This window comes from Centroberyx gerrardi, chromosome 20, assembly GCF_048128805.1.
Source record: "Centroberyx gerrardi isolate f3 chromosome 20, fCenGer3.hap1.cur.20231027, whole genome shotgun sequence".
In the NCBI taxonomy this organism is placed as follows: Eukaryota; Metazoa; Chordata; class Actinopteri; order Beryciformes; family Berycidae; genus Centroberyx; species Centroberyx gerrardi.
Window position 1 is genome coordinate 23,755,148 of NC_136016.1, and position 26,205 is coordinate 23,781,352.

At 42.5% G+C, this 26,205-nt stretch overlaps 1 protein-coding gene across 2 annotated transcripts in view; it reads right to left on the bottom strand.

Moving 5' to 3' along the window:
* Positions 1-218: 218 nt before the first annotated feature.
* Positions 219-26,205, bottom strand: part of LOC139918919 (glutamate receptor ionotropic, delta-1-like) — a 590,452-nt gene continuing 564,465 nt past the window's right edge. Inside the window, exons 14-18 of one of the 2 annotated variants that reach the window (XM_078290848.1) lie at positions 21,983-22,178; positions 18,109-18,275; positions 7,242-7,482; positions 5,137-5,275; positions 244-695 (exon numbers count right to left, since the gene is read on the bottom strand). In XM_078290848.1, the coding sequence (XP_078146974.1) occupies positions 244-695; positions 5,137-5,275; positions 7,242-7,482; positions 18,109-18,275; positions 21,983-22,178 (1,195 nt within the window). Of the gene's footprint in view, positions 696-5,136; positions 5,276-7,241; positions 7,483-18,108; positions 18,276-21,982; positions 22,179-26,205 lie in introns of both variants that reach the window. The other variant, XM_078290849.1, reaches the window with a different exon arrangement.

The following is a 26,205-nucleotide window of genomic DNA, read 5'->3' on the forward strand; positions in this document are numbered from 1 at the left end:
TAACATCGGTTGTTCTTGAACAGGTAATAAAAATCTTTTTACTTTGTACACATATGTTTTTTTGTTTTTTTTCCCCCTATAATTCTTCTTCTACAGATCCCCGACCCGCCCCACAAGCCGAAACCAGACCGATGTCCGGAGAGCGATTTATTGGCGATGCAGACGCCGTTCCCCGTCAACCCCCCTCCCCTCCCGCTGTCCCGCTTCCCGGCGCTCCATCATATGGACGTACTGTGGGTGGCCTCAATGGCTTCGGGTATGGGTCCTGCGGAGACTGCCTGGTAGGACATTGGCATGGGCGTCTTGCCAGGGCTCTGCCGGAAGAGCCCCCCGTTGGGCGCCCTGTGTTTGCACTGCATGGTGCCGCTGATGTTGGTGCTGCTGAGCGGGTGGTGCAGGGGCAACGTGGTGCTGCCAGGGCCCTGGGAGGGGGCCAGCGTCCTGCCCAGGCTCCCCCCATGGTGAGGGTGGGGAAGGGGCAGAGGCGGCGCCCCCTCCCCGGGGAGGAAGGTGGTCACAGCGAAGTCCCGCACGGACTCCGGCCCCGGCACCAGAGACGCCTGGCTGGGCTGCATGCTGCCGATGTCCAGCGCAGAGATCTCGATAGAGGGGCCGGGGATCTGCTTGTGGGCCAAGTCCTCGTCCAAAAGACTGTTCATACGACGATGCACCTGTTCCAGATTCACCTCCTTGTCCTATAAGAGGAGTGGGGAGTGGTGGAGGAGGACAGAGGAGAGAGGGAGGGAGGAGAGACGGGAGAGGAGGAGGTATGGAGAGAGGAGGAAGGAGGAGGGACACAGAGGCTGAGATTGGCGATGGGCCGGTTTCTCAGACTGTTTCAGGTCTTTTGGTGCTCCATGCATTCTCAATCTCTTTAGTTTCTCTCTTTGTCATCGTTTGATGTGGCCTTTGTTTCCAATAATGATTTGTTTGACTGCTATCAGCAGCTGATAGCAGCAGTTGTCTTTTTTGCTGTTTGGATTGAAGAGGCCAATGAGGTCAGAAACCAATTTGGTGTGACAGGTGTATAGTATGTGCACCTTGAAATCAAACTTGGCCAGTGAGGATTAGAGGTTTGATGTTTGGAGAAAAACAATATTGGAGCCAAACTGACTGATTTAAGTTTGTTGTAAAGCTTTTATCGCCTGCACCAAGGAAGCTATGATTTCGCCTGTTGGTTAGTTTGTCTGTCAGCAGGATATCTCAAAAACTTGGTGAAAGTTGGCGAACACATCAGCCTTGGGCCAAGGAACAGCCGTTAGACGATTATTTTTTAGCCATAACTATGAAACTAACAGAGATAGACACTTGGCTCCAAATCCCAAGGGGATGTTTGGAGGGTTAAGAAATCAATTTAACTTAAAAATTTAAGCAACAGGAATTATGTCTTTGGGTGAAACAGCAAGTTGGAAAATTGCTCAGCATTGGCAGAGATTTGCGCTCTCTGAGTGTCTTCTAGCTTTATTTTATTCATTTTCTAGTACACACAACTGAAATAGAGATTATGTTCTGATACAGCACACAGCACACAGTTGAGCTGTTTTTTCCTCAGAGGTGTATTTTCCCCTGCTGCAGGCCGACATGCCCTTGGAGCCGGTACAATATGTGCTGAGCCTTGGAGAATTGGTTTGCTATCAGAACAATTTAATCAAAACATCGGCTGACACTGCATCTCCAGATGACTGCAGTCATGCATACTTGTTAAGCATTAATAGACACTTGAGTGTTTCCCCGTTGAACCAAAGGTATACTTCAGTACACTGGGTCATGGAAAGGTAAAGGACAAGGAGTATGTAGAGGGATAGGAGGCATGACTAGCATATCAAGTATGTAACTTTGGAATAGAGGCTACATAATCAAAATTCCCATCACGTCTTTGTATATGCTAGCATGTGTGAGCAGCTACTTTCAGAAGAATGACTTCAGTACAGCATGTTGATGTCAGGGTGCCTCCCTGCTTATCAGTTTACAACACACGCATAAAAAACAATTTTTCTAAAGACAATCTAGCTTGGCTCCAGCATTGGATTCACTTCAACTTAGAGCACAATGGTATTAGTCACAGTCCTGATCACGGTAACACAACTGATATTGATAACAATGCACATGACACATTTATATATATACCACACAGATATTTAGTTATGTTGTAGTGTTATCAGGAGAGCACAAAAGCAACTGATGGAAGAGGTTAATAGAAATAAAATAAGTGGAAGATTGTTAGATAGTTTAGTGCTAACGTACATCATCTGTTCTCACAAGCGAAAAGCAGAGATGTTGGTCAATCTTCCACAGTTTTCAAGATGAGACTGCCACTTAACATTAGGTATGCTGAGGCGATTCCTCCTTAAGAGTGTAAATCCTATGAAGTATGCTTGTGATGCCTAAGTTTGTAGAAACAGCTACGCGGCTTTTGCAAACACACTTGATGAAACCTCGAGAGTCCCAATCCATCTTGATCCACTGAGGTCAAGTGCTACTGAGGCTTAACATCTGTGTTCATTCTTTGTTTAAAATGAGGTTTAAACCTTAAAGGAACACATGAATATGTATTCTAGCATCATATGTTGTGCTTATCGACAAAGCTCTAGCAGAGTTGGATTATCGCCCTCCAGTCTCAAAAAGCCCCTCTCAAAGCTAATTAAAACATCTCGGTGCAGGTTATTGTTTTAGCGGACTGGCACCTCATTAAAATATGTTTTTAATAGCTTCAAACTGGCAGCTAGCCTAAATAAATAAACGCCTCAGATCAAACCTTAGCCAGTCGTTAAAGACAGACTGGTGATATAAATGGAGAGGAGGAAAACAACAGCAGCTCTGCAGTCTGAAGGTTTCCATTAATTTGGAAAACAAACAGCTCTTTTAATGAGCGCTCCCAGTGGGGGGGATTTTAAATCATTCTCCCTCCCGCTACTTTACAAATAATGCAACTGTCGAGTGGGTTGTGCTCAACTGCGTTAAGAACTACTTGGCTGTATCTGGTTCACTTTTGATTCATGTGGCCCTTTGAAATATTTAAACACTTGTCCAAATACCTTTTTCTGTCCCACATAGATATAGGATTTTCATTGCAGAGCGTGAGCAGGCTGTTAAAGCCTCTCTCACATGAGGGGAACAGTTTGACGGTCCTCTAAAAGCCTGATATTACTTCTCTGCACAGTGACCGCCTCCAAAATGGACGTCCACCCTCCCTGTGAGCAGGTGCACTGATGCTGACGCTAGCTTCAAGTACGCAGAGTTTTAGTTCTACAAACGTTTCTCTGAGGCAGAGCTGCTCTGCAGGCAGAAATAATCTGATTGGTTGAGTTTAACCTCAGTGGGTGGAGCCAAAGAACCAATTTTTCTGGTCGTATCTGGTCGTATCTGGTAGTATCTGGTAGTATCTGGTCGCATCTGCGATCTGTGATCTAGCCAAACTGTTATCTAGGTTAGCTAGTTAGCCTAGCTGACCTTCCAAGTTCAAACTAGCCAAACTAGCCTATAGCTAGCTAGGTAAGCTAGTTAGCTAGCTGCTGACCTTCCAACATCATGATGCCATGAGCATGAATGGATGAAAAAAGAAGTCACTGACATTTATTTATATTTTGACCAGAGTTCCTTCTTTGACATTCAAGTTTGCCAGTTAGCTAACTTGCACTCTGAAAAACTGTGATTCTTTGGCTCCGCCCACAGAGGTTTAACTCAACCAATCAACAATCTGCATCAAGTATTGGGCTGAAACCAGGTTAAAGTACATTACCTGGTATCATATACTGCATACATTTTCAAAAATAAGTACTCATGCATGGTCAGCATCAACAAAAACTAGTATCAGTGCACCTCTCGCTGAGTAGCAAAGGCGTTAATGCATTTTAGTTAAAAATGGCATTATAAATGGTTTAAAATGGCTTTAGAAATAATTTGTAAAATAGGCATGTATGTATTAAAAGGCACTATGTTACTCACTACCTAGCTGCATTTGAAAGATTATCTGTGATTTACATCAGGATGTAATCTTCCTGTACAGTGCGCCTACAGCAGGTGAAAGTGAGGTCAGCCCTTGCTGCATGCATCTACAGTTTAAAATGAAACTGAAACAAACCAAGGAGAAACAGGAAGGCACTAGGAGCTAGGAGGGTTGCTAATGATGGGAGATGCAGTGTTAGCAGAGGGTGAGTTTGCCCTCGGAGTCGGCGCCTGATGGAACAGCCAAGGCCAGCCGTCACTTACAGTTTTAATTATCGTGTCGTCTGCAAAGAGCGGAGCCCAAATTCAGTCCATCGATTACAGTTAACCACAAACGAACACCGGGGTCCATTTTTAGATCATGAATTAAATTAATTTGAACACATTTGAATAGAGATGAACATCGGGTTCTGGAAGTAAATTTCCCATTCATTTTTCTCATAGGGAATTTCACTGTTAGGCATAACGTTTTAACAGTATTAACTAGGCTTACCATGAGCTGTCAGATTGCGTAACGACTATTTCTGTTCCTGTAGAAGCCGTCAGTCTAATCTCATTTCAGCTTAGTTGTTAAGAAATCGTGTTTTATTTCTGAGTTCCTTGTCAAATGCTACATTACCCACGAGCTTTAGAGAGTTCCCACCAATCGGAGAGAAACGTTATCCGCAACCTGACACTGCTTCATTGTTTTACTGTCAGATGTCTTTTCTTTAGGGATAAGGAGAAGAAAATAATTATAAATCTGTAATCACTATTATTACATTATTTAGTATCACTGTTGAAGACTCGCAATGCTTTATGGGATGAGTAGTTCATCCCTCTTAAAAATGTTATAAACTTGCAACGTTGCCATTTTTAGTTTTTTATATACATTTATGACATTTTTTATATGTACACATATTCTTTAATCTATTGTTATAAGCTCATGATTCAGCTGGTAGCCGGTTGGTTTCAATTCAAAGCTTAAACCACTTTATACCACGATTTTCTGAAATGTCTATGGAAAAAATTAATGGGAAATGAACTTCCAGAACCCTTGGCCACTGATAAACAGGGTGGGCATGTTTCCGCTCTGTTGGAGACTAAATCCAGAATCGACCCACGCCACCCGACCCGACCCCCTTCAAAACAAAGGACCTTGGCGGCGGCACAGATAGTTTTTTGACAGTTGTATAGGAGGTCTATTCTGACCTGTGTCAATAGCTTCTGCTTCATCCCAGCCTCTCTCTCTCTCTGTCCAAATGTCCCTCCTCCCCTCCGATGAAGCAGTTGTAATGTCATTATATGTCAATGGACCAGAAACCCTTGCCAGTCTGTAATCCTTAGTAACCTGCACGAGATCATAGACAGTCAAGTGTAAATAAAAAAAAAAAAAGGATAGATAGAGAAAAGGAGAGGAAATAGATAAAACGGGTGTCCACATTGACATATAATTTGCAATAAGACGTGACACAGTGATATTACTAGGGATTATGGACTGGGGTGTTGGAGACAGATCTTATTGCTAAGGGTGACACACCCATGCATACAGGCCTACTGTCTGCTCACACTTTAGTTTATGGATCCAACAAGCCTTCTTCCAATTTGTCCCCTGTCACATGATCAGGGACTGAAGCCTACTTCCTATTGCTGCGTCATGTGGTTTCCTTCCCAGTCTCTTGAGTTAAGTTCCTTGTATGTTTGATGCACTTGGCACAGGAGGGGGAATATGTTGCTGCTGTTATCTGGAGGTAGAGCTTAAAAACGCAGGTCTCAGATCAGTTTATATTCTTCGAATGTAGCCTTAATGATCGCTGGGAGAAGCAAAAACTGACTCAAGATCAGAGTCCAGGAACTAAGGATGTTTTTTTCCCTCATGGTCTAAAATATTCCAGTCAATCAATAACTCTCTCCTAAAGACAGAAACCCAAGAAATGAGAATCAAACTAATTAAATAATCAACATCAAAATATGAACCAAACAGATAGAATTGCTTAAGATGTGACAGTACCCATTTATTTTTTAAGAGTTTAATTTTTTAAGAGTTCAGTTTCAGATCTGATCGTATCAATTATCAAATACTATCACTGGAGTCTCTGTTGTCTTGTTTATAGAGTAGAGAGTTGTTGATGTGCATTAATATTGATTGGACTGTATTTATTTTTAATTGAGCGGTATTCTTCTTGAAACTCCTGCGTGTCTGTAACTATTAGCTTAGTTCTTACAGTGGGTTGTATTTCATTAATAAGGCAAAGTGATTTGGCAACTGACAAATGTGTGTTTTTTTTATTTAACAGGCACTTAAGTCTCGAGTATCTATCAGCAAAAACAGAAAATGAGCTGAACTGAATGTGAGAATGAAATCACTTGAATATCACTAATCTTAAAAAGCAGGGTCAACTGCATTTTGAAGTTCTCTTGAACAAATCAAATGTATTATTTTTTTGTCTCTTGACATCTAATAAGGAATTTGCATTGAAATAGAAAATGTCCAAAAGTGTTAAGAATGGGTGGCAGCGTTCAACATTGTTATCCTTTTCTGCCTGAGCGATCTCTCTCTCCTGCTAATTATAATCTCTTTTCAGAACCCTTGGGCGCTGGAAATTACCAAAAGCCTCACTGTAGAAAATGAGTTTATGACAATAATTCAATACCAAGCACTCGACTGGTTACGGAGCCAGCGCTGTGGGAATTAATCAGCAAAGTCTGAGAGTGTACTCAGCTGTTTTAGCAGGGGGTTTGCTGGGAAAAAACATGCAGGACACGCCAATAGCCAAATCCTGACTTGCTGGGCTAATTCGATTCTGTTTGCCTACGGCCCCGAGTTCATGCATCAAGGCAAAGAAAACAAAGTGGGTCAACAATCAGCTGGCTTATGAGTGTATTAGTAAAGGTAATGGTCAAGTGGAGCGTGTTGTGTCCTTTATGTGGTTTAGAGTGTAGAAAATATGCCATACAAAAAACAGATGAGCGCTGGTTTCTGCAAGATTGGGGATTAAGACGTGGTGGTGTGGAGCGATGGACGGATAAAAACAAATAAGAAAAAAATGGGGGAATAATAATAAGAGACCAAATTTGATTTCAATCAGTGGCCTGGGCTGATGTGGCACAGTGCACATCTATCTTTCCTATCTGACATCCCTCTGTCCCCCAGCTCTCCGCACGCTACATCTGCTTCCCTACACTTCTCTCCTCTACAGCTGGGTGTACTGGAGCTCTACTAAGTCGGGGCTCGCGTCTGCGGCTGGATCCTTAAAGTAGAGTGTGGCAGTGTCCTCCCCCCGCTGGCCCGTCCGCCGGGCCCTGTGCTCGGTCACCTCTTTGGGCTGCTCCTGGCGGCAGCGGTTGCTGTTCCACCAGGCCTCCAGCCCGGCCACCAGGCAGGCCAGCAGCAGGCCGGCGGCCAGGATGCAGAAGACGCCGGCGAAGCTGTGGAGCTTGAGGGAGCGGCCGTCCGGCTGCGCGCTGGCGTGGCTGTTGAGGTCGCAGCGGCCGGTGCGGGGCCACCACTTCTGCTTCAGGATGTCCAGGTCGCCTTTCTCCTGCAGCTCCAAGATCCTGTAGGAGGAGGAGGAGGAGGAGGAGGAGGAGGAGGAGGAGGAGGAGGAGAGGAGGAGGAGGGATGGAGGAGGAGGAGACAGACAGGTAAGAGTTAAAGTCACAGTAAAACGGCATTTTGACTGCATCTACTTCCTTAATGTAATGTATTTCCTGTTGAAACAGGATGTGGGGGCGGGACATAATGCAGGGAGGGATCATTCAAAAGTGTAAACCAATGGGAGATCAGTTAGGGAGAGAAAGGCAGTTTTATTGGATGGGAGGGGCAGAGGGGCGGGACTGATCAAAAATCTGTGATGTTTTTATTGGTTGGAGTTATTATTTACGCCTCCTGGTACACGATGATGTCACCACTCGTTACTTCGAAGACTTTCTGTTTTCTGGGAAGTAAAATTAATGAGATTTTGATATAAAAATACATGAAATTAAAGCTAAGCTATGATCTGTTATTGATCCCATTGGTTATATCCGCTCCAGTCATGGAGGGGAGGAGACGGGTTGAAGAAGCATTTTCAAGCTTTGAGACTGGATTGTGCTAAAGCTCTTATAGTGTTAATATGTTATTCACTCTAATAATAAGATTGAATATGAACAATTAGAAACTCCTACAATAAGCCTATAAAATGTCTCTGTATGAAGCAGTTTAGCACTGTCCAATCACAGCTGTGATTTAGTCTGGTTATTGAAACGGATCATTATGGGCCATCATGTGGTATGCTAAGTGATATCAATTAATGTTATGGGTTGGGGGTTCAAGGCTCAGTGAGAAATACAACTTTTCTGTGTAAAATTTGCTATAAAATTACATGAGAGTGCAATTAAACATGAGAGGGATTCCATCGTCATTTAAAAACAATCCTTCTTTATTGAGTGTAATTATATATGTGGGCTGCTTAACAGTTTTTTTTAAATGTTTTATTGCACTTAACTTGATTGCAGATTATAATTTATGACCTCATCTTCTCAAAATGACAGTCGAATTAATTTGCATTTGCGATTCAGAGAGTCTGGTGTTTCCCTCGTCAAAGGCTTGTACTCGCTCGGAGAAATGATCGAGCCAATCAGAACCTTTGTGGGCGGGACTAAAGTTTGAGCTGTTCCTGCAACGTTTTTTCGTTGGCGTTGGCGTCAGTCACTAGTGATTGGTTCAGATACGTCAGTAGTGATTGGTTCAGATATGTCGGTCTCTAGTGATCGGTTCAGATACGTCGGTCTCTAGTGATCGGTTCAGATACGTCAGTCGCTAGTGATTGGTTCAGATACGTCAGTCGCTAGTGATTGGTTCAGATACGTCAGTAGTGATCGGTTCAGATACGTCGGTCGCTAGTGATCGGTTCAGATATGTCGGTCGCTAGTGATCGGTTCAGATACGTCAGTAGTGATTGGTTCAGATATGTCGGTCACTAGTGATCGGTTCAGATACGTCGGTCGCTAGTGATCGGTTCAGATACGTCGGTCTCTAGTGATCGGTTCAGATACGTCGGTCACTAGTGATTGGTTCAGATACGTCAGTAGTGATTGGTTCAGATATGTTGGTCACTAGTGATTGGTTCAGATACGTCAGTCTCTAGTGATCGGTTCAGATCCGTCGGTCACTAGTGATCGGTTCAGATACGTCGGTCGCTAGTGATCGGTTCAGATACGTCAGTCACTAGTGATTGGTTCAGATACGTCAGTAGTGATTGGTTCAGATACGTCAGTCGCTAGTGATCGGTTCAGATACGTCGGTCGCTAGTGATTGGTTCAGATACGTCAGTAGTGATTGGTTCAGATATGTCGGTCACTAGTGATTGGTTCAGATATGTCGGCCACTAGTGATCGGTTCAGATATGTCGGTCACTAGTGATCGGTTCAGATACGTCAGTCGCTAGTGATTGGTTCAGATACGTCAGTAGTGATTGGTTCAGATATGTCGGTCACTAGTGATTGGTTCAGATATGTCGGTCACCAGTGATCGGTTCAGATACGTCAGTAGTGATTGGTTCAGATATGTCGGTCACTAGTGATCGGTTCAGATACGTCGGTCACTAGTGATCGGTTCGGGGAAAATCAGTCCCCCCACACAGAAAACGACTAACGAGGAGGAAATCTCAGCTGAATAACGGAGTGGAACCAGATGGACGTTCAGTCTGAAGATCAGGCCGCTGTCGTGTGGGAACACCAAAACAAATCATCAGTGGATCTCATGATTGCCTCCAGTGTGTAACCCTGAAACGACACAGCGGGGGTTCAGCAGGTCATGAAACTCGCCCAGCAGACAAGCGACCGTTTCAACTTTCAAGTCAAGTGAGGAAAAGAACAGCAGCGACATGGACATGAAGAAGAGGGAAGCCATCTGTACGGGTCTGCAGACGGGGGGGCACCACTGATGAATTATGGGAGGACTCTGGTGGAAATTAGCCTAGAAGCAGCAAATATATTAAAACCTATCAGTCACACTGACACCGGCTGCAGCTCGCATGTTTTCCTCCGCGTACTCCGACCTGTTTTGAAACGGTGTTATACTTTCTGTATGTAGAAATATGAATTAGTCAGATAGATACCAAGCAGCATCCAGCAGTTTTGCAGGTCTTTGCTCTCGTTTTGTTGAGTTATGCAGCTAATTAAGCTCTTTCACAACCGCTGAAGAACAAATCTGTTTTTAGCTGCGTTCGAATATAAAATCAGAGCCCAATTTGCCGTATTTAATCTCAGCAGAGCTCAACTCAGCGTGAATATGTTGAAGGTCAGCGCGTTACAGTTTAGCCGATTTCAATGTTTCCCCCGCACACACACACACACACACACACCCCTCCTCCACCACACACTATCACACACACACACACACACACACACACACAAAATAGTTAAACACCCTAAGGACAAAATAGCTTCACAGCACAAATGAGCGGCAGAAGCAGCAAAGTTTGGTTTTTAATGGCAGGATTATCAAATGGAAAGCGAGGGATGGCGAGGTAATAAAACAGTTATGGGACGAGGTATTAAAACGACGGTTGGAGAAGTGGAGATAATGGTTTTTACGGCGGAACAATAGCCGTGGCCTCGGTTTAACACCCGGGCGCTTTATTCCCGCCCGTCCCCCAGCGCTCGCCTCGGCCGCTTGGACGCCCGCTGAACCGATCCAAGCAAAGCCCGGCGCAAAAAAAAAAAAACATCATTAAAAACTCCCGCTTTTGTCTCTATTCAATGCCACAAATTAATCCCTAAATAAACAGAGGATTGCTTCATTAAAGAGGAAGAGTGAGGAAAGATGAAGGAGGAGCAGGAAAGAGAGGTTTTGGAGAAACGGTCCCACGGGCGAACGGTGGACCCGGACTGGCAGAGAGAGAGAGAGAGAGACTGGCAGAGAGAGAGAGAGAGAGAGAGAGAGAGAGACTGGCAGAGAGAGAGAGAGAGAGAGGGGACAGAAAGACGGAGAGAGAGGGGGGAGAGGGAGAGAGAGAGAGAGAGAGTCTGGCAGAGAGAGAGAGAGAGAGAGAGAGAGACTGGCAGAGAGGGTTAGAGAGAGGGGACAGAAAGACGAGAGAGAGAGAGGGGGAGAGGGAGAGAGAGAGAGAGACTGGCAGAGAGAGGGTTAGAGAGAGGGGACAGAAAGACGGAGAGGGAGAGAGAGAGAGAGAGAGACTGGCAGAGAGAGAGAGAGAGACTGGCAGAGAGAGGGTTAGAGAGAGGGGACAGAAAGACGGAGAGAGAGGGGGAGAGAGAGAGAGAGAGAGGACAGAATATGATTCTGTGTTTTAGACAGGCATCTCAAATCAAATTTTTTCTGAAGTCTGAACAGCCAAAGAAAACCACGTGGAAGCCGATGTTTTCATGTCAGATTTGTGTCGAATACGATTCAAAACACAACTCCGTCTGACCGCTCCTCCGATTGGATTTCAAGTGTTTTTTCCCGTCACTCCGTGTGAAAACACGCATGTCACGTGTTGAGATGAAAAGAGGAGAGAATAACAAACACGGACGCTGTCTCTCTAGAAAATGCATCATGAAAACAGTCAGAATTTCCCTTCAGCAGTAAAAAATTTAAACCAAAATCAACATATTTACCCTCTCCCCAATTTATATCATTAAATTTGAAATGTAGTTTCCAGGGACTTGGGATTTAGTAAATTGTCCGTACTTGCACCGTATTCTACAACTGCTTTTTACTGTTTTTATTGTCTATGTTGTTTACAGTGTTTGTATTGATGGTCTTGTCTTGTTAGAAAGACAAATTTCTGCATCGTGGACAATAAAAGTTTTCGTATTTGTATTTTCGTGTTCGTAAGAATAAGCAACAGCCAAACTTCCATGTTCCTAGCTTGTTGCTGCACCCGGAGCTGTTGGACAGGAAACGCATCACGCATCGTTACTATGACAACCAAATTGTTTAAAACACACAAATGTTGTCATATTGTGTAATCCATATTTAAGTAAGCAAATCAGACTGTTAGTAATATCTGTAAATAACAACTTTAAGTAAATTCATAAATGGAAGTGATCCATTTCTTTCCCACTTTTATAGTCAAAACATATTTAAATTGTCATCAGCTTATGTTTACATAATCCCACCATTGTTTATATTCTACTTACAGCTTATTTTTTATATTTGAGTTGTGTGCTTACTCTATTTCCTTTTCCCTGCTGAATCCTGTTTCTATTCACCGCTGCTGCAGCGATCTGATTTCCCCACGGAGATCGCTAAAGTTTCTCCTCGAATCCCGTCTGGTCGCTTGTCAATTACAACGCGGACAGCGAGCGTTAAAGTTCGGGTTCGACAAATCGGATTCGCCCGCCGTCTGAGCGCAGCCTCAGAGAAAAAGGGGAGGGAAGCGGATAGAGATGGAGAGATGGATAGATGAGGATGGAGGAGGGGGGGGGGGGGGGGATCAGAGAGGAGTGGAAATGAGATTTTGGTCGGAGTTGTTCCTCGGCGCTCCCACGGGACTCGCCGCCTCTTCCCACTGAGCCGTTTCCCCGCGGCGAGGCGATCTGCTCTGATGGTGATAATGTTCCCTGCAGCATGCTAACGTGTCACATGTCTGTTAATGCTGCCGCCGCTGGGTCAAACGTCACAATCGCAGTTTGTTTTTAGGAGGAAAGTGAGACGGTCATTCATGTGTTGAGAGCTTCAGGACCGTGGGGTGCACACACACACACACACACACACACCGGATCCAGCAGGAGCAGTGGTTGTGTAACAGCTGCCCTTCTCACAAGTTCACACACTTAGTTCGGTGGCTCTGAAGCCGGCTCCTCAGGACCCGGAGCCCTGCTGGTTTTCATTCAAGACTTCAAATCAAGGAGCACTTTAACCCGGGATGCAAGGTGAAAGAAATTCACTGCAATTGGAGAAACCCAGCAGGACTCTGAGTCCCAGAGGACCAGAGTGAGAACCGCTGTCTTACATCTGAACTCCACAGCATGCAGAACATTTGTCTGTCCAGACCTGGTGCATGAAGCTCAGTCTTTAACACTTTCATAGCGGTCTGGTCAAGCCTATCCACCTATCTTACAGCCTCTGGTATAAAGCATCACAGAGCGGCTGGTTGGTAAACAGTTTACTGACCTCACCGCACAGGAATTCTGGGTATTGAAGTTCAAACAGTTGCCGTTTGTTGCCGTTTGGATTCACCGATGTGCAGCTTTGAAATACAAATGCAGAGTTTTGTTCCAAAATGAGAATAAATGAGAAACACCTGCTGTGACAAAACTGTGCTGGTATGAAAATAAAACTCACTATTGAACATTACTGAATTAATTAGCTAACTGAAGGCTTATACACCAATAATAGCAACGTTTTAGAGGATATAATCATCTGTATTTTAATATGCTGATCAACTAACATAAGCAAACCCTTCAACCAGATCACAGCATCCTCTGTCTGTACAGGATGAGTTCACACTGCAAGTTATTTCATCTTGTCTCCAGACTCAAAAAAAATCAAGATTATTTTGGGATTTTTTTAGTGAAATCATCTCATAATTTTACCGGTTTCAACAAATGAGACTTTTTCCCAGGAGAATGTAACTTGTTTCAGGACATTTTCTTGGTAAAAGTGAAATTGTCTTGCAGAAAGTTTCTTGTTTCCAGATTTTCTTCATTGTTTTATGATGATTTCTTGAAAGAAGAAGTCATATTGGCATGAATCAAGTGAAATTTACTGAAAGCAGCAGATTATCTGCCAGTGCAGTGAGAGAATTTGACTAAAAACATCATGAAATAAGCTGATAGGTCTGGAGACAAGAGAACATCACTGGACAGATTGTTATTTTTTGCAGTGCATCCTCTCATCATGTTTCCAGCAGGTTTCAGTAAACTGTTGTAACTTTAACCTTTGACCCTAATCCTTAACCAGGAAGTGTTGACTCCGTTCTCGTTGTTCTCAGCCTCTCTGCTTCCTGGGAAACGATCGATAGCAGACGGATGAGAATGTTTTCAGAACACAAAGACCACCGCTTCAGGTTTTGGGGGAGAAAATCCTCGGCTTACGTGACTCCACAGCGTTAATTCATTATGTAATAATGCAGAGATTTAGATGATCTACACAATTTCAAATTCGCAACGGGATCAATTTGTGATTGTGAGGAAGAGAAGAAGAGAGCAGGGAGGTTTCAGTCCGCGGCTCGGTGACTTTATCTCAAACTCAGATGGAAGTAGATAATTGAATTGCCTAAAAACGTCCAGGCTCTGCCGCGGCGTCTGCTTAGCTAAATCAAATAAGTAATTAGCGCACGTTCCTCTGTTTACACACAGCGCTGTGAATAATCCCATTTGCCTCGGAACAGCGGCGCTTAATAAAAGCTCATTCCATGTGAACTTAATTGACTCGAGCGTCAAGCACCGTTATTGATTTAGCACCGAGGAAAACCTGCCTCCGCTCACACAACACGCTTTTAACATGAGCTTCTCTTGTCAAGTTTCAGATCACTTAGTTAATACACTGCAAAAAATACCAAGCTGTCCAGTGATGTTCTCTCGTCTCCAGACCTATCAGCTTCTTTCATGATATTTTTAATCAAATTCTCTCTCTGCACTGGCAGATAATCTGCTGCTTTCAGTAAATTTCACTTGATTCATGCCAATATGACTTCTTCTTTCAAGAAATCATCATAAAACAATGAAGAAAATCTGGAAACAAGAAACTTTCTCCAAGACAATTTCACTTTTACCAAGAAAATGTCCTGAAACAAGTTACATTCTCCTGGAAAAAAGGTTAAATTATCTGCCAGTGCGGTGAGATGATTTCACTAAAAAAAAAAAAAACTAAAATAAGCTAGATAGATAGATAGATAGATAGATATCTTTATTGTCCACTACATTACATGCAATGGAAAATGACTTTGGCACTCCAGCAACAAAAAACAATTACTCTGTACTTAATACTTAATACTCGTTTAAAAAGTAATCACATTACTTTCCAAATTCCTCACCAGCAGCAGTAATTAGTTCCATTCCTTGTTCCGTTGTTTTTTGTTTTCCCCTGAGTTTCACATCGCTGTGTTGTGTATCAGATTACTGAATTTGAAATTGTAATCCCTTACAATACTTGTTACTGAAAAACAGTCGTCCCAATACTGACCCTCATTAACAGAAATTTAAGTCTGTCCTAATTGCCTCAGACACTTTTCTTCCACAAGCCTCCTGGTTCAGATCAGAGGTTTGCAGGCTCCAACAAAGAGGATCAAACACCCGACAAAAACCCTCCAACCTTTCATCATGAAGTCCTCGGCCCGTCAGCTCCTCGTCACGCTTTGTTTCAGCAGAGCCGGCTCAGACAAAACACTTCATCTGAAACCGGATTCCCCCCCAAACGGGACAGAACAGATCACAGTCCAGACAAAACCTGAGAATGAAACTTTTTCCCGTAATTATCTGAGTTACAGTTTCATATTTCCTTCCCTGTCTGTCCGTTTCTGCGTCGCCGGCAAACGACCTGGCAGCCGCCGCCGCCGCCGCCGCTCCCAGGCGCCGCTCGCTCCAGCGATCGTGTTTAAAGCTTTTATGGAGCAGAAAAAAGTAATTAGGAAGCGATCGGAGGTTTGGGTTAAACCGTACGCACCGAGGGAAACGCTGAGGAGGGGAAGCTGTGCTGCGGTTTGGTTTCCAAACATGAAACAGATTCTTATTTCAGATAAAGATCAAGACTGTTTGCCTGCACTCTGCACCAAGATAAATAATTTTCTCATTTACAAACACGTCCTTGGACTTAATCTTAAAAAATGTGACCGTAAGATCATTTTTCATGTGCTTTTACCTGAATTATAAACATATCTGAGACTGATTAAAGTCAGTATCCTTGTTTAAAGTATCGAACCCGTGTGTCTAACGCCCCTGTAATATATAAATCGCAAGTGAAACTCAGTTTGAGCGCACATGAACGTTGGCCTTGTGAATGCAGCTTTCATCGTCCTATAAATAAATCCAGTGGCTGAGTGGCAACAGACGGTTTATTGGATATCTTATCCCGTCTTTAATGTAAAACACCTTGGAGTTGATAATGAATTTTGACTTGAATCTTGATTTTATTTTAACATGAAATTCATTTTGAAGAATATCAACATTACGAACCTGAGGTTTAGGCAGAATAAAGTTCTTCATGATGTTCTGCAGATAAATGTAGTTTAGTTCAAAGTTGAACTGAATGAATTAAACTGAATGAATGTGTAAAAGTGTGTAAAAATGTGTAAAAAAAATTGTGAAAGTACCACAAATCTGTACTTTTTTAAACTTAATTTTCCTCCTCCGAATCCAGACTCATGATGAAGTTTCTGTTTCCAGGTTAGATTTGGGTTTTCTAAATGATTTTCTGCTTTTCTAGGAACAAAGTCTCAGATACTTGGAGGTTTCAGGTAACTGGCTGAGAGAAAAGTCTGTTTACTGAGTCCAGAGAGAAGCTGCTGACAGGTGTGTGAATGTGCAAACTAATACCTGCTAATACCCAGGATGCTCTGCTGTTCTGCTTTTCAGTTGGTAAACAAATCCTGTTTACAACACGCTAGCTTTTATTCAAATTTTATTAATGAAACACCTGGGAAATGCAAATATTATCCTGGACATTCAGGCATGTTTAGTTTAATTTAGTTTAGTTTATTAATTATTTGTCAGGGATTACGCACAACTCTGTTACCGATTCATCCGCAGTCACTGGGCAAGAAATATATCTGTAAACACCTGAAACACCTGTAAACATGTCAACACCTGTCACATTTACACCCACCGGACACTTTATTAGGTACAGATGCTCGTTAACGCAAAAGGCCGGCTCCTCCAAACAGCCAATCAGGTGGCAGCAACTCAGTATATAAAGCATGCAGACATGATGAAGAGGTTTAGTGTTTTGACTTTGACTGTTGGTTCAGCAGCTGACACTGCAAAAAAATCTCCATCTTAACAAGTCGTTCAGTCTAATATTGAGTCCTAAAATCAAAATTTTCTTAAAATAAGTGAATAAATCTGCCAGTGAGGTTAGATAATTTCACTTGTTTCCAATGCAAATCAACTTGTTTGAAGAATTTAGTAGAATCAAGAGTCATTTTCTTGACAGCAGTGCAGTGATCTGCCTTATTCGTGGAGTTATCTCTCCTCACTGCAGATGTTTTTTTCCAGAAAATGTGTGTTTTAGGACTCAATAACAGACTAAATGACGATTTAAAAAAAAAATGATGCTTTTTTGCAGTGCAGAAACATTTTCACACTCCAGTCTGTAGAGTTTACAGCTTGTTAATGAGAGAGGTCAGAGGGAAGCTAACAGAAAGAATAACTCTGGACAACATGGAGTGCAGAAGGGCATCTGGTTGGCTCTTATGATAAATGTTTCTATAGCAACAGATGACTAGCCGCTTCCAGATAGCTAATAAAGTGGCCAATGTGTTCTAAACACCTTATTCCATTTAACTTACACATTTACCTTTTTTTTTTTTTTTTTCAAAGCTCAGGATCTCATTCCCATCAGGTATGATACATTCTGGCTATTTTTACCATAGGGGGTATTTTTTTAAATATTGAAATATGAGCCATTATTGGAGGAACGTCATTTTCACGTAATTCGGTAACGCTTTATTTTCTGGGTCCACTAGTTTCTAATCATTTCCTAGAAAGGAACTGTTAATTTCTTGGGAAGTTTCCTGGAAAGAACCATGAAATGATGTTTTAATTACAGGGAAAATAGAGAAAGAGTGGAATGGTAGATGGTAAGTACCTGGTAATTTCTTTTCTTTTTTCGTTTCCAAGACAGAACCATGAAATTATGCAGTAGTTATACAAAAAATTAGAAATTAGAGGAAGGAATCCAACAAATAGCTATATTATATAATTATATGAATAGTGACTTGGGTTACCAGATTGACCTCTGCCTATTATTTTCAGTAAATAGTTTATAGTTTTTGGTTCTTTCCAGGAAACTCTTGTAGAAATGTTCAGTATCTGATGGACTCTCCAGCTGCTGCTTCACTTCCTGCTTCTTTCAGGAAACTTCCAGAGAAATCAACAGTTCCTTTCTAGGAAATTATTAGGAAATTGTGGACCCGGAAAATAAAGAGTTACCAATGATTCGTGTCCACAGCACATAAATCTGCGTTTCAGAGTTCGTGCTCATTTCACGAGTTTTTATCGGATCGTGTTGCGTCTTCGTGTGTGTGGACTTACTTCTGGGAGAACAGGTCTCGGTAGGGACTGCCGTGCTGCATGGCGATGCCGTAGCCCTTGCTGCTCATGCTGTTCCCCGTCACGGTGATGGTGCAGTCGTCGTCCGTCAGCGCCGCGTACTCCAGCACCGCCATGTCCCACAGGAAGGCATACGGACTCTTCTTCGCCTGCACACACCGAGACGAGGAAACACACGAAGAAGAGATTAGAACATCTTCCTGTATCCCAGCATCGTTTACAATTTGTGCACACGTGTTTGCTTATTTGCTGAGATGACCGGACGAATTGATTTTTTTAAAACATTTTGACCTTAACCAAGGAAGACTGACGTGTCTTTATGAAGAGTTCTGTTAAGGCTTGGGCCGGTATTCGACATTATCAAATATCTCAATATTTTGGGAATATTGCAAAATTTACCGCAATATTGAATACCCGCTGACCCCCGATAATATCGTATATCGCGATATTTTGGCGGGACAGTATCGCGATATTACATTTTGGATATTGCCCAAAATGCTTTATACCTGTGAAGAGAATCCAGTCTGTAAAAGTGTTATTTTGTCCAAAAAAAAAGTGTTTGAGCTACCTACTGTCTTTTACAAAATCCCATAATTTGTTATCATTTTGTAAGAGTAGGTTTTTTTTTTTTTTAACGTTGGATGTGTCAGTTTGGAAGATATGCATAATAATAGTTTATTTATGTAGCACTTTTCAAAACAACAATATGATTTTAGAAGATTTTAGATGATAAAAGCAATGTGAAGATAAAACATAAAACCATAGTAACACCAAATTGATCAGATAAAATGTCAGATAAAGCAAGTTTACATTACAGTACAGTGATTATAAAAAGTGTTTCCGATAAAAATAGGTTTTCAGAAGCAGTTTTAAAGGAAGACAGAGGTCCAGCCTGCTCTCTGACTGGGTGAGCAGGTGATGATACACACACACACACACACACACACACACACACACACACACACACACACGCAGGAGGCGAGCGGTGTGTTTTGCCGGTGTCAGCAGAGCAGCAGCATCTGCCTTCCACACTTCAACCTGTTCGCTGTCACTGGTAATTGTTCCTGTGTGTGGGGACAAAGTGTTTGTACGCCCTCTCTCTCTCTCTCTCTCTCTCTCTCTCTCTCTATACCTCTTACTCATCCTCTCTCCTCTTCCTCTCCCTCTCCTTGTATAGTAAGCAGAGAGACAAAAGTCCTCAGATCCTTTCATGTTGTCACAGCCTAATTACCGCGTCAGCTCTCTTTGATCCTCTCCTTTGATTACATCTAATAGCTCGTTCTTTTTTCCCCCTCTTAGCTCCTGCGGGGCTTTTTTCTGTTTACCTCTGATCATCCCGGGCTAGTTTTCTCCAGGTAAAACCGGGAGACAAAGCCTCGCATTGTTTGCCAAACCCATCTGACTGCGCGGCGCCGCTTGACGGCGTGCCGGGTGTCTGAGAGCCGAGCGGCGCCCGGCAACAAAAGGGGCTGTTATGTATCACAAGAGGACAAATGGGACAGAAGACCACGGAGCAGATGGAGGTAAAACCCAGATCCAGATTCACTTAAGGGTTTGTGCAGCGTGGAGCTTCTGCCATATCACCAACATGCAGAGGTGTGACCGAGTCAGAAGTCAGTCTCAAGTCTTGAGGCACAAGTCTCAAGTCACGTCTCAAGTCTAAATGTAGATTACCAAGTCAAGTCCATGTCATTAATGTCAAGTCTCAAGTCTAAATGTAGAACAGCAAGTCAAGTCAGAACAAATCAAGAGTCCAGTATCAATTTAATATCTTAAAGAAAACTAAATATCTAGGACTTTTCAATGCAATATGGTTTTAATAGGACAAAAACTTGGTAAGAGCATCATGAGTTTGATTTCTATAATCAGTTTCAACTTCAATAAATTCAATCATTCCATACAAACAGACAGACAGACAGTCAGTCAGACAGACAGTCAGTCAGTCAGTCAGTCAGTCAGACAGTCAGACAGACAGTCAGACAGACAGACAGTCAGACAGACAGACAGACAGTCAGTCAGTCAGACAGACAGTCAGTCAGTCAGTCAGACAGACAGTCAGTCAGTCAGTCAGTCAGTCAGTCATACGGAGGTGTCTCCTCAGATCAGATCACTCTGGTTCAGAAGAGGCTTCAGGGTGGAGCAGCCGGACGATTATCTTACAGCTGAGACACTTTCCACTTCCAGTCGCAGATGAAGCGACTGTTTGCTCCGCTGTGCCTCTGTTCCGGGACTTGTTTGCTCCACATCTTGATTTGCATAAACTTCTTAGTGACGAAGATGAAAACTCTTAAACTCTGTGCCCTTAGCTCAAGCTTTTGTGGTACAAAAAAAATGCCCAAATTGCCCCAACAACACAATCTCAGTGAATCTGGGTGTCTCTCTCCGTCTGTGGCGGAGCGACGGAGGACGGGGGGCAGCTGAGCGGCGCTGCGCTGCGCTGGAGAAACACCAGACAATAGCAATAAAACTGATTAAAATGTGTGCGTGCAGTCGTTTGGGCTTACTGTGGGGAGAAAACCTCAAAGAAACCGGGAGGATGTTTATCATGCAAATGGCTGAATAATGGATGCGCTCAGAGCCGATTTGTCTCAGATGATAATTTGTCATCGGCTTTTTGGGAGATCTATGAGCATAATAACGCTCAGCGCCGAAACACACTCTCTCTTCACTAAAAAACAAAACAAAAACGGCGACATTGTCTGACTAATTGGTGTATGGTATTGTGGAACTACTGGCGCAATTAAGTAATGGGTAAACAGAGGCGTTTGTTTGCCTCCAGTGAATAAAAAAAAGCAGTGTGTGTGTGTGTGTACATCATGGTTGTCTAACAATTACTGACAACGCAGCTGCTTCAGGAATAATAACTGAATGTGCAGTAATAAATACACATGATCTAATTGTAATTATGAAAATTAAACACGAGCATTGTCTCCAACGAAGGTAAAAACAATACAGCTGTGCTTCGTAGGGAGACTGCAGTGTGTGTGTGTGTGTGTGTGTGTGTCACTTAGAAGATCCACACACACACAAACTCTACTAATCGTATTAAAGTAAAGTTACTGACAATTCAGATTTCCTTTGAAGAGAAACTGCATAAAATACTGAATAAGATACTGGAAAGCTCAACAAATATTACATATTAAGAAAATACATAAACTCTTGTGTTTTTAATTTTGTTACTAATATTGACTTAAATTCAACTTGAACTTAAAGTCACGATGAAACGGCACATTGAGTGCGTCTTGTTTCCTTTAATGTGATGTATTTCCTGTTGAAACAGGATGTTGGGGCGGGACATAACGCAGGGAGGGATCAGTCAGAAGTCTAAACCAATGGGAGATCAGTCAGGGAGAGAAAGGCAGTTTGATTGGATGGGAGGGTAAGAGGGGCGGGACTGTTCAAAAATAAAGTTTTTATGTCGCCTCCTGGTACAGAATGATGTCACGACTAAAGATTTTCTGCTTTCCAGGAAGTAAAATTAATGAGATTTTGGATATAAAAATAAAATAAAATTTGTCATTTCTGTGGCATTCCATGAAAATGGTAAAAAATTATTCTCAGCAGGAACTGTCTACCTGACCGCCTGTCTAACTGATTGACATGTCTAACTACCTACTACTACTACTGCAACTACTACTAGTACTAATACTACTGCTACTACTACTACTAGTACTAATACTACTGCTACTACTTCTTCAAGCACCTAGTACACCATAGCAACCACACTGAATACCCTAGCAACCACCTAGAAACACCAGCAGGTAAGTCAAAACTTTTCTTTCGGACACTTTCATACACACACTTTTGTACACATATGCAGGCACACACACACACACACACACACGCGGCCTCCTACCTTGCGGATGCCCTCGGAGGGGCTGGACACGGAGTAGTCCATGCCGTTGCTCTTGCTGATGGTCCTCCACAGCTCGGCGTAGGTGCTGTCCTGCTCCAGAGGGTTGGTGCCTTTGTTCCTGAAGTAGTCGTACACCGCCGAGTCTCTCACCGTGCCGTAGTCCACCTCGATCTGCCGCGACAAGTCCTGGAACGACCTGGAGCAGACGCACAGGGACACGCGCTGTTCAATATACCGCATGACCGTTTATTCTCTGCTAGTATCCACAGTCTTAAAGCATGAAACTGATTGTGAAGCACTTTGTAAACACTGTTTTTTTAGGTAAGTGCTGTGCAAATAAAGTTGTTGATATGCTGTAAAAAAGGATGCGTCACTTTCAACACGTGTGTGTCTACTTCAGGCAGCACCAATTGGCGTTATTTTTAACAAGATATGCAATTTACGGATTATTAACATATCTCATGTTAGTATATGTTGCTAAAACTAACACGAATGTGTGTCATCCCAAACTTGATGCACAGCTGGGTTTAAAGTGACATTTTTTAGAGTCTAATAAGAAAGAAAAGAGAGGGAGTGACCATAAAAACACAGGTGTTTGATTGACAGGTTCTTTGACCAATCAGGTATCAGTCAGATCTGTTTCTTCAATGATTTTCACATTCACTGTTAGTTTAGCTCAGTTTAGTCAGAAAGTGACACAGTGGATCAAAATTTCTAGATTTTGCCTCCAGAATATTTTGATGGATTCAGTTTTTTTCTTGCATGAGGGATGAAAGATGGAGATTTTCCTGCAGCATCGACTTCCAGGTGAGCAGAGAGATTTCTGAACCTGTTCATGAGACCAGGCTGCTGGAGACAAGCTGAATCGACAAGAAGCCCGACAGGAAGTCAGTTCGCCGCCTGCTTAGCGTCTACCACCCAGACAGGAAGTAATCACATGCAAATGAGCCGCCCGGACGCTAATTAGTCTGTAAACTGATGGAATATTCAGTATGAGGAGGTGATGCCTACACATGCCTACACATTTTATACTTTTACTTCTACTTAAGTACAGTATCAGCAATGTAACAATACTTTTACTTGAGTAATACTCTTTCCACCACTATATATAATAAGTAATAAATGATGTTTGGAAACGTAATTTTGTGTATTTCCATTTCCATTTTAGCCTGCAATGGCCCTGAAATATGACACAATCTGAACTTTTTATTTATAATTTTCAGATTACAAATGACACATTATTTCTTTAGTGGATTTTGGTCGGTGTTCAGTACAATGTTTGCTGATAGTAGCTGCAACTAACGATTATTTTCATTATCCGTTTATCAATCATTTTTTTGATGAATTGATTATTTATATAATTTATAAAATGTCAAAAACAATGACAAATGCCCATCACAAGTCACTAGAGTCGAACATGATTCTTCATATGTCTGACTAACCCAAAGTTTTAATTTTATAACGATACAAAATGGAGAAAAGCAGCAAATCTTAGCACTTGTGAAGCTGCAACAAGCAAATGTTTGGTATTTTTTAGCTGAAAATGAGTAAAACAATTCATCGATTATCAAAATTAGGATTGATTAATTTTCTGTCGATCGACCAACTGATTAATCGACTGATCGTTTCAGACTGAACTGAGTTGCCGTGTGCAGCGAGACTGAACAACAGTATATTTCAGTGCTTCTGAGAGCTGAAGCTCGCTGACATTAAAGGTGCAGGAACCCGTCTCTAATCAAGGCCAGCCGCAGCACCGAGTGACTGTTTTATTCAGACTGCCTCGAGATGTTTGGAAGAGCAGAAAGAGTTTTTCTTTCTTTAATGAAAAGAATAATGACAAGATCAAAACATCATCAAAACAAACAGCAGGCAGGAGATTGATTTTCAGATTAAGCAAACCGAAGATGAAAACCAGATGGACTTCGCTCTCCCTCGGAGGTTAGAAGTGAATCTTGTATCTCGGAGTTTTAAACCTTGATCTTTAAATCCCATTCACATGAATAAAATGATAACGCACATTAAGCAGAGGCTCGGCGGAGTATCGACCGGCCCGCTGTGCTGCGAACGCTCACAGCTGTGTTGTGCTGCGGCTCGACTTCACACGCAGCACAAACTTCATTAAGTGTCTCTGCAGCAGAAGACCTGAGCTGTTACCTGGAAACCAAACGGCTGCAAAATGAAAGGATGCTGTGTGTATATATGCAATAAAAATCATGTTTCGAGACATAATTTTGTAGATTTTATCCTGCACCGGGCCTGAGCTGTCATATACTATGAACTTTGTATTTTATTTTTTTATTTTAAAGAGTGACTGAAGCCCAAACCCAAATCTGTGGTGAAGTCTGACATCTAATGGTGAAAAGTAAGGTACTGAACTGGTCATCTGCTATTGGCTGGTCTTTGTGCCAGGTGATGTCACCACCTGTTGTATTCTATAGAAGGTGACATCACCTGGCACAAAGACCAGCCAATAGCAGATGGTCAGTTCAGTACCTTACTTTTCACCATTAGATGTCAGGCTTCACCACAGATCTGAGTGGGGTTTAGTTACTCTTTAAGTCACATTTCAAACAACTTTCAAAGACCAAAACAAACAAAAAAACAAACAAATGCATACTGTGTCATCTATGCACTGAATTTTTATGTTTGTAGGGTTTTAATTGGATATAACTGCCTGATGTGTTTATCATTATCATATCATTATCATTGTTATTTAGCAAATATCGCATAGTAGCAGTGTAAGAATTAGTAGCAGGTTTGATCTGATTTTATGGTCCTTTTGTTCCTTTTGGCGGCAAATTGAAATAATACATTTGTATTAAATATTGCCAAACAAAACCTCAGTTTGTATCTCTATGATCTGTTTTATGTTAAATCATAATATTCCATCACATAAACAGAGTAACAATCAGACATTTTCTATTGCTTCAGGGTGACTACTCGGTTGTTTTCTGATCAAAAAACGCTCAATTTTTATCTCCCAGAATGCACTGGGAAGAATCATCCGGTCATCGGCTCCCACAAATCAGCTACGGTGGCCCACAGGGGACAGTCAAGAATTGAGAAACTCTTTCAAAGTAAAGTCCCAAGTCTTCTCTTCATGCATCAAGTCTCAAGCAATTAAAAGTCATGTGACTCGAGTCCCCACCTCTGCCCCGTTTGATGAGATTTTGTCTCTCGGACCCAAATCTGAGAATATTTTTATTGTCAGATTTGATTTTGTCCAGAACTCCATGACTGTCTGTATTGCAGGTAGAGAGATAACAGAGAAACTATGATCAGAACAGTCATTCTTCTACATTCTCTAACTGTGTTAACTTCTTGTAAATTAAATAATGCTGAAGTTTAACAATTCATCAATTTGCTGCAGACCCCCTGGAACCCCCTCGAGGACCCCTGGTGGTCCTTGGACCCCACGCTGAGAACCGCCGCCCCACCTGCCCGAGCCGCAGACTGAACATATGCTGCAGGTGAGCCCTCCGCTGCTCAGTATGTTAATTCCTTCACATCCGCTGATGCTGTCTGGGATTTGATAATGACGGGCGGGACGTGATGCAGCGAGGCGGCAGCTGCCTCCCTGTCTGTTGTTTTGGGTGAGCGGAGTCACCGTGAGTTCATATTAACCACGTCCAGATCTGACACACACACACATACAGGCTAATGGTACATGTCAGGTAGTGTAGCTGTGTGTGTGTGTGTGTGAGTCGGACAGCCGGTCTCAAACAGGAGGTTCGGCTCAGCTTCGACTTAAAGGGGAGACGCAACTTAATTTGAGGTTTTCTGTGATTTGTACACGCTGGCTGCAGCTGTGACGCAGCATCTGCAGCCGCCTCTCATTTACATTTTGTTTTGCTGATGCTTTAATCCAGAGACACTGAGGCTCCGTTCACACCGCAGCTCAAAGTTTCTCGATTCTGTTTTTTTTCCCCCTGTCATGTGACTCAGATCTGATGTTTTCTGATCAGTGCCGACAGTAAAAAGCTGCATGAAGTCACAGTTTTTCTAATTCAGATGTGGATCACATGGATATGAGCTACAAAATTGGATCCAGAGGCACGAGACCTACATGGGACTTCTATTTAAAGACCCCATGAAACAGCGTCTGTACTTCATTGATTTGATGCATAACAGGGAGGGATCATTCAAAAGTCTAAACCAATGGGAGATCAGTTAGGGAGAGAAAGGCAGTTTATGATGGGAGGGGTAGGACTGTTAAAAAATCT